At 35.8% G+C, this 9,317-nt stretch overlaps 1 protein-coding gene across 1 annotated transcript; it reads left to right on the top strand.

The window, feature by feature from the left end:
• The first annotated feature begins 273 nt into the window (after window positions 1–273).
• LOC131929744 (nipped-B-like protein B) lies at window positions 274–7,521 on the top strand. Its single transcript, XM_059286091.1, has 2 exons — window positions 274–328; window positions 6,842–7,521. Exons 1-2 carry the CDS (start codon window positions 274–276, stop codon window positions 7,519–7,521), a joined length of 735 nt encoding a protein of 244 aa, XP_059142074.1.
• Window positions 7,522–9,317: the final 1,796 nt, after the last annotated feature.

The raw sequence follows: 9,317 nt of genomic DNA, 5'->3' as shown, positions 1-9,317 counted from the left end.
AAAATTTCAATAAGTGGAAAACTGTGGTTTATCCCGAGTGATCTTCATATGGATTGTGAACCAAATGAATCAACCAGCAGTTTTTAGCCCCTAATGCAATTTCTCAATTGGTCAATCCCCGTAACTTCAACAGCCTGATCAGTTTATTTGCCCATTTGTTTTTCGTTTCACCCAACATTACCATTCCAAACCAAAGACAGCGATAGAAATAGAGCTATAAACGGAAAAGTTTTCACATCACACTGTATAATTTTGTGTACAAAAGAATTGAATATGGACAAGTGTGAAAAATGGGATATTGTTAAAAAACAAGACAGAATGCCAAAGAGTAATACCTGTGATGGTCCCTAATAGCGTATTCATGTAGGAAATCCTCGTGTTTGAAAAATAAGATATCTGTAAGATTTTAGTAGTAGGCCTACACAATTTTTTTTATCATTTTGCGTTAATCATTTTTTTTTTGGCCGTAACATATGTGTCCATGTGAATGATTGTATGTTTGTCCATGTGAATTATTGTGTGTTTGTCCGCGTGAATGAATGATTGTGTCAATCAGGCACTGCATTATAGGACCGTCAATGTGTTACACAGGTGATGTGTAATCGTCTGAAGATATTTTAACAGCCGTAGTGCGTATCGAAACTGGTATCGATACACTTACCCAGTGCGATACGAGCATAGGACAATACAACGACACTGTATTGATTGCCTACCCCGATTTTCTTAATAAAAGGCCACTGTAGACAAATCGATGGAAGTCAGCGTTGCAGAAAGCTATGGTTAGTGAACACCCTTCGCTACACAAGACAAAATGTCTGAGCATTGTTTTTATACATATTCTTTTATTGCTTTACGTTTTAGTTATTTTACAAAAATATTTCTGATTTTTTTCGTTGTTTTTTTTTTTAAGACGCTTCTTCCTCTTGTGCTTCTTAACTGTAAGGTTAAAGAGGATTTCCTCCAACATAATTACGTATCAAAATATTTTTCTCCACATTATCTGTTGTTTCCCATTTTAACCTGCTTTTTCTTTCTGGATTTGCCTCCATAGCCTGTGTACGTCCAGGAACATACTACAACTAGCAGGGGATATGTTAATGTACTTTTCGCTCCCATATGGTTTGCTGTCACCAGCTTTCACGCTAAATTTACACGTGAGCTCGAACTCGGGAATTCAATACTCATATTGCATGAAATATTACTTCTCTTTGTCATTCAATGTATCTTCCCAAGATTACCACGGCAGTATTTTTATAAATTAAATTCCAAGCAACAATCGTGTAAAATTGTTTAAGTATTTTCAATTACAACTCGGTACACTTCAGCAACTTCAAATACCTATTATTAGTTTTAAACTTCGCAAGGGCGGCGCCCAAGAAGGTGCGATGCGATTGTTCTTTATATACGGTATATATTACCTCTGGGTTTTATTTAATGCAGAAAACGATCCAAGAAAATGTTTAATACTTTATTTTTTCTCATCTTTACACATTACACATCAGCCATCGTCCCTAGCCGCTACTAACTAAAAACCCTTTACAATCGTTCATTCCAGCTTTTATACCCGACTCGACCATGGGATAACAATACATAAACACCCCGAGGTTAACTCAACTCACACACACACACCTCCCACACTATTCTAGCCCGTAACAGAATATATATAAATAAAAGTAGGATGCCGTTTGATACCGTTCATCCGAGTGCCATGAAACTATGGGGAGTTAAAAATACTTTTCGGGAGGTTAATGCGGAAAAAAAATATTTTTAGGGGCGCCGCCCCGGGAATGTGAGAGTTTTCTTAATATAGAGTTCCAGAGCGGCTATCTTAGCACTTAGCTGGTAAGGGACATATCTTGATTCATTAGTAAAACTGCTCCATCCGCCGTCGCCCCAGCGATAGAGTGACCCAAAGCGCCCTTGGCTCCCCGGTGAGCACTATGGCATCTACGTTTGTTTTTAAAAAAAGAGCTTTATTCTAAGGACACAAAAGGCAACATTAATGGTTGATGTTATCGAATCAGGCGCGTCCTCCGGCGCTCTTGCAGGGGGCGATTCGGTGCCCCGTTCCCCCCCCCCCCCCCGTAAGCGTTTAAAATAGCACTCTACAATACTGACATGCAAGCACATGACGTTCGATGATTAAAGCGAGTCATGAGCGTACCCGGCGCCATGACACCTGAGTTGTCGCCGAGGTCTGATCTACCTTATTCTTACGGAGGGCAACTAACGTACACTCAAAGTTTTTAAACAGCACGCCTTGGGGTGTCTGGGCGGTAGTGTGGACAAATCCGCGGCCAAACAAAAAAGGATAAAAAAACAGTGCCTGCTTCGTTTACATTAAAATAACTTAGTTGTAGAAAAGAAGTTCAGCGTCTAATAAAAATACAGGATCGGTAACACATGATTGATGAAATCCTTTTAAAATATCGCATCAGCCATTTTTTCTCTGAGACCGCAGCAAAGCGCGGGGGACGGGCACGCAAGCATATATATATATATATATATATATATATATATATATATATATATATATATATATATATATATATATATATATATATATATATGTATGCATATATATATCCATATATACATATATATATATATATATATATATATATATATATATATATATATATATATATATATATATATATATATATATATATATATATATATATATATGTATGTATGAATATATATATCCATATATGCATATATTCGATCACATGGACCTGTACCTCCACATCCAAGTGCCAGCTGGAATCGTTCCCCTGTCTGTCCTGTTTGACAAGATGGAGACGGCTAAAAATGATATTGGCCTAGAGCACTACACAATTCAGCAAACCTCAGTAGAACAAGTGTTTCTCATGTTCATGCATAAATGCAGGGCTGAGCGATTAAATTGATCTATTCAAGTCTACAAGAAACAAGTCATTCTCGAAACTTTGTTCTTAATATGATTGTTGTGAATAGTTATTTAGCAAAATATAAATATAGTTTTCTAAAAAAAAATCTGACAGTAATTTTCTGAATGTGGAACCGTTTTAAAAGTTTTCATTTATCACTATTCCTTTTTGGAGGGGGGGGGAGGGGTAAAGATTGAGCTTATATTTTTAACATTATAAACTTCAAGCTCATTTTCGCTACAGACAATAGTTACTAGATCATTATGTGTATTTATTTACATTTAAAAACTTACTATATTGAGCATAAATAACTTAAAAAATTACATACTTTACAAATTAAAAATAAGTGGTTTATCTGGAGAATTTTCCAAATTATGACAAGCCTTGATGAATATTAACAATCTCATAGAAAATCTCGAAACAGTTCTTTGTAAAACATTTGACAGCTTCCGCGTAGCAGGGAAAGCTATCCGTATAGTAGGAAAGCATTGTTTAAATGTCCAAATAGTTTTAAAATTGTATCTATTAGAATGCATAAATTATATATTTCTAAACGGATGTTCTTAAAACGTCAATGTTTATTTGTCGATTTGTAATTACATGCATCCATTGTTGGAGATCAACACAAAGATTCAGAAGCCCCTATAAGTATTTCGTCCGTTCCCAAAATAAATTATTTTGTGTAAACGTCAACTTATTGTTACATATAAGTTTTCTTTTGTCCTTCAAAATAACCACTGGAAAACTAATACAAAAGAGTGAAATTAACTTTTTTATAATTGCATTTTCTTATTACTGTGCTCTGAACCGGTCTAAGGGAAACAATCCTTAAATATGTATCGGCCTCGCAAATTTGAGGAGTTATCTTTCTTTATTCAACCCAGTTGAGTAAAGGAATTTCTTGTTTCATTGCCCCGAAACGGTCTAAGGGAGAAAACCATTAAATAGGTATCGGCCATAAAAGTTTGAAGATTTATCTTTCTTTATAAAAACCCAGTAAAAATTTCTTGTTGGAGGTATATATCTATTTATGATACCCACACTGGGGTGGAAGGAGGGGGGTGGGGTTCCGAAAAAAATTGACTTTGGTGGACGCGTGTGGACTGGGGGGAATGGGGGGGGGTTGGGTCAATGTAGAGGTCCACATGTGGAATTAAACCACAAAATACTTACATTTAATAATTTCAAAAAATAAATTTGAATATTCACATAAAATGTAGATTATACAATAAATCAGCAGTTCTCAAATTTATCAGAAATGTAGCTGTATACCACCCGCCTAAAAAAATTAATCGATTTTTTTTTTTTTACAAGCGGGAGGGGATGGATGGGGCAGTGAAGGCGACATTTTTTTAAAACAATTCATGGTATTCAAGTTTATTTTTAACAATTGCAACCATATCATAGTAGGCCTACATCATTATTTCGTGTCAAAGCTTAAGATGATGTAGATTTGGTCAATTTTTTTCCAGTTAAAAGACTTAAAATAACCACGTTACAATAAGGTTTTTAAATATCAACGCGTGTATAATGTGCTCGCTTGGACAGGTGTGTAGGGCTAACGATCAGCGCAAACTCAAAAAAGGGGGAGATGCCGTTTGTTATGGAAACACATGCAGCGTAAAGTTGAGTATAAGAAATAAAATGACGACACTTTGATTAGCCGAATTTACCCGAACCCGTATAAAGTTTGATAGCTAGACAGCCACAAATGACAGTAAAAACTTCGGACTACAGATTCTTCAATAAAAAAAAATTATGACTCCCTGCAAATCTCTGACTCTTTATGAAAAATGGTGGGTGAAAAAGCCTTTAAAATCGAGAGGAAGTGTACACATCGTCCCAGCGCGATAACTCTTTCAATAAAGAACAATTTTAGATAGTCTTAGCCAGTGGCGTAGCGAGGTCGGGTGTCACCCGTTGCGGCACTTAATGGTGTCACCCCATTAGAGGCGTAGCGACTCTTCCCAGGGACAAACATTCAATATTCGATTTGTAACCACCCCCCCCCCCCCCGTCGAACTTTTGATTTGCACCCCGCCCCCTCAAACTTTCGAATTGCACCCCCCCCCCCTCAAATTTTTTTCTATATATTTTACTATTTTTTGCCTTGGTGTCACCTTTCTAAATGGTGTCACCCGGTGCGGTCCGCACCCCCGCCCCCCCCCCCCCTCGCTACGCCTCTGGTCTTAGCACATTCTCATTCACACGATAAGTTTACACTCCCTAGACGTACGCAGCCGATCCTACACTATTCTTATCGACACTGTCGTTGAGTCGCTCATCGACAGTGTCGGTATAGAATAAGGCTATACATTTTTTCTCATTTGATTCTGTCGATGAGACTCTAATTATAGTTATACACTGTACAAACTAGCTAACGGAATAAAACTATTTCGATTAATTAATCGATTTAAAAAATTAATATAACAAAAATTAAACAACCATTCATTTTACAGAGCAAATATTCATTAATATTATAAAAATGTATCTTCTGTCTTAAAAATTGAAAATTAAATTATTTTAATTGTGATCACAAATATGATTAATTTTAGAGATTGTATGATTAATTTATACACAATTTAGAATTACAGAATATTGATTATTCAGTATAGAAAACATTAGGGCAGAGATTACTAAACGATATAGGATTGTGGAATATAGAATATATTAGTATATTATTATAGAATATAGGCTATACAGCAAGAAATACATAATATGATTGCATAATACAAAAAAATACATAATATAAAGGCCCATTTTTTACTCGAATTTAAGACGCATTTCGTTTACAATATGTTATTACAAATATAAAATTGCAGAATACGTAATTACTTTTATCGAATTTATACATAGAATGTTCAATATAATCTTAAGAACATGCTTATGTAGTGGCGTAGGTACAAGGTGCTGGAGATAATCTTCTGCTTTGTTCGAAGTTGACACGTTTTTTTTTGTTATAGAGCAGCTCATTCGTGTTCAATATACATGTTAACGTCAGAGGACTTGGGTAGATCGCCGTGTGATAATGTGCGTCGCGGGCTTCCAAAAGAGCACCAACTCGCCTATATTCGTTTCAAAGAGCGCCCTACACTAGGGATACGGTAGGCTACTACAATCGATGGAGAAAACGAGACATCCCTGCATTCGTTTAGCCGGTGGTTCCCACGAGCTCACCGCGACCCCCGGCGAGGGGTGTCCTACCTCACCCTCACTCAGTTTCTATTTTTTATCTGATGCATCACGTTATTTGAGCACAATAGCGATAGGTTTGGTTTTATTAAAAAAAAACGCTTTTACTAATCTAAAAACACACAATTGGTCGCTTTTGTTTCTTTGAATTTTCTTTCTTCTGAGATCGCAGCATTGAGTGACGGGAATCCTTGTGCGTGTAACAGATTAAGTAGCTTTCACTACACCTGTTAGATCATCTCACTTACGTAAACGCCGTACAACAAATCAATAAAACAACATTAAAGAAAGACAACAACGAAGTCTTAGTTTTATTATACTTTTGCTTCATTTCTCAAACTTGATGCAATGCACATTTTTTTAAAAATCATCTGGTCATGTGACTAATTCGATGAAAAATATGAACGACAAACTGATGATGGTTGTGGGTGGAGGGGGGGGGGAGGGGGTGCTGACAACCCTTCCCTCCCCACGTCTGGTAAAGTCGGCCTCTCGGTGGCACGCACGTGTGACTGGCAGTGTGAGCCGATGGAATGAAACAAAATCAAATCACAGCACAAAATCAAATCAGTGTACATCGAGAACTAACACGTCTAAGTGGATACAAGCAAAACTCAGTACCATCACATTACATGTTTTAGAGAGTATAAGGTTCTTGTATTAAAATTTAACTACCAGCAAAGCGAGACAGTAAAGTAGGATTTTTTTTAATGGCCAGTATAAGGGTTGGGTCTGAGGTCATGGATGGGAGGCATGGATTAGGGATAGGGCCAGGGATAGAGACAAGATCAGGATTAGGGATAGAGACAAGATCAGGATTAGGGATAGAGACAAGATCAGGATTAGGGATAGAGACAAGATCAGGATTAGGGATAGAGACAAGATCAGGATTAGGGATAGAGACAAGATCAGGATTAGGGATAGAGACAAGATCAGGATTAGGGATAGAGACAAGATCAGGATTAGGGATAGAGACAAGATCAGGATTAGGGATAGAGACAAGATCAGGATTAGGGATACAGACAAGATCAGGATTAGGGATAGAGACAAGATCAGGATTAGGGATAGGGCCAGAGATAGAGACAAGATCAGGATTAGGGATAGAGACAAGATCAGGATTAGGGATACAGACAAGATCAGGATTAGGGATAGAGACAAGATCAGGATTAGGGATACAGACAAGATCAGGATTAGGGATAGAGACAAGATCAGGATTAGGGATACAGACAAGATCAGGATTAGGGATAGAGACAAGATCAGGATTAGGGATAGAGACAAGATCAGGATTAGGGATAGAGACAAGATCAGGATTAGGGATAGAGACAAGATCAGGATTAGGGATACAGACAAGATCAGGATTAGGGATAGAGACAAGATCAGGATTAGGGATAGGGCCAGAGATAAGGTCAACATTTGAGAAAGGATCAAGATTTGAGATGAGTTCAGTATTAAATGTCGGTTATTAATAGGGATATGGTCTAGATAAGGGAAACGAGATATCGAGGAAGTTAAAGATACTTACAAAAATTAACTATGAATACACCCTACACACAATTATCTTTCAATATAGGCATTCTGTAAAATAATCTTAAAGGTTTATTTTCAGTGGTAGGAATCATTGAATGTCATGGATATTATTGAATTCAAAATATAAAGAAAAAAATCATTTGTCTGAAGCGATTTTAAGAGTCAAATATGTATTTTTTTTTTAAATACAGTTGGTTTAAAAAAAAACAAAGAATAAAGAAATTACTTTTGTGTTAATTATAATCCAATAATGTTATGTTCAAGAGATGAAATTTAAAGGCCATGGGGTAAAAAAAAATCTTGGTAGTTCCCAACAAAACCTTCTAAAAATTTCCACTTTAAAAATTATCAAGCAATATGGTAGGAATTAGATTGAGCACTAAGATTTTCCGTTAAATTTTTAAAAATTATTGTTAATAAAAAAACACTAACATTTAGTTGATTTAGTCTTTTTTTTTAACTTAAGAGTTAACCATCAATATCAAACCAAAACACAGTGACAATACTTATTCCACGTGTAAAAAATAAAAAAACAAAAAGATATGTGTATGTTTACAAAAGAACATGTAAAAAAAGAAACAATTTATAAATAAGCTCAACAGCAGTTATATATTTTACAACACCTCCTAATTAAGTGAACTTTAAATTAGCAACATAAATCATCACAATGGTGCACAAGGAATGGAGTTTTAGGTAAAATGATTTTAAACAAAGTGTAAACAATTTGAAACTAGTTGGAAACAATGTGGACGAGAATAAAACAAAATGACAACAATATCAAATTAGTTGATAATGTTACTAAAGAAAAAAGTAAACAATTTGAGAACGATCTTAATGGACTGACTAGCTTGAAGGGACACAATGGCTGAAACTACTGAAAGCAGAGAGCTTAAAAATGGTGTTTTAATAGAGGAGGCTACAAAAACATTAGTGATGTTTTACAAGAGAAAAGCTACAAGACAATTGTATGCATCATTGTTATGATTTACTAAAGAAAGCTACAAGATAATTTTATGATGCGCAAAGATAATTTTATGATGCGCAGTTGTGATGTTTCACTAGAGAAAGCTACAAGACAATTTCATGATGTGCAGTTGTGATGTTTCACTAGAGAAAGCTACAAGACAATTTTATGTGCAGTTGTGATGTTTTACTAGAGAAAAGCTACAAGACAATTTTATGCATCGTTGTTATGTTTTACTAGAGAAAGCTACAAGATAATTTTATGATGTGCAGTTGTGATGTTTTACCAGAAAAAGCTACAAGACACTAGTTCTATGATGCAGTTTTAATCTTTGGTATGGAGAATGCAGTTAGAGCAGACATGGCCACAGAGAGTGGACACACTGTGTTGAATATTCACACATTGGATGATCACATCATAAACTTGTAGAGATAGGAAGTGGGGGGTGAGTCAAAGTTATGACGCATCCTTTAAACAAGGGCTGAAAAAGAAAAATTGCTTCAAGGCAAATCAAAGCCAAAACATTTAGGAAGTAAATAAACCCATAAAGGGTAATCAATATTGTACATTTTTAGTTGCATACATGTTAATGTAGCATAACATAATAATATAAGGTGTGTAGATACCTTGGAGAAACCAGCATTTTCCTTGGTAGAATGGGGTAAGGGGGTGGGGGAGTAAAAATACTTAAATGCTGGTGGTTAGTCTTCTATAGACAACTG

The sequence above is a fragment of the Physella acuta genome, unplaced genomic scaffold (genome assembly GCF_028476545.2).
Source record: "Physella acuta isolate Inbredline_101_S28 unplaced genomic scaffold, ASM2847654v3 ptg001669l, whole genome shotgun sequence".
NCBI lineage: Eukaryota > Metazoa > Mollusca > Gastropoda > Physidae > Physella > Physella acuta.
Note: the sequence above shows the minus strand (reverse complement) of the source record. Positions and strands in the feature narration are given on the sequence as shown.

Excerpts from the sequence above, each read along its gene's own strand:
- LOC131929744 (XM_059286091.1), top strand. The coding sequence starts at position 274 with ATGGACAAGTGTGAAAAATGGGATATTGTTAAAAAACAAGACAGAATG. Across the intron at positions 329-6,841 it reads ACAAGACAGAATGCCAAAGA|GTCATGGATGGGAGGCATGG; the intron begins GTAATACCTGTG and ends GTTGGGTCTGAG.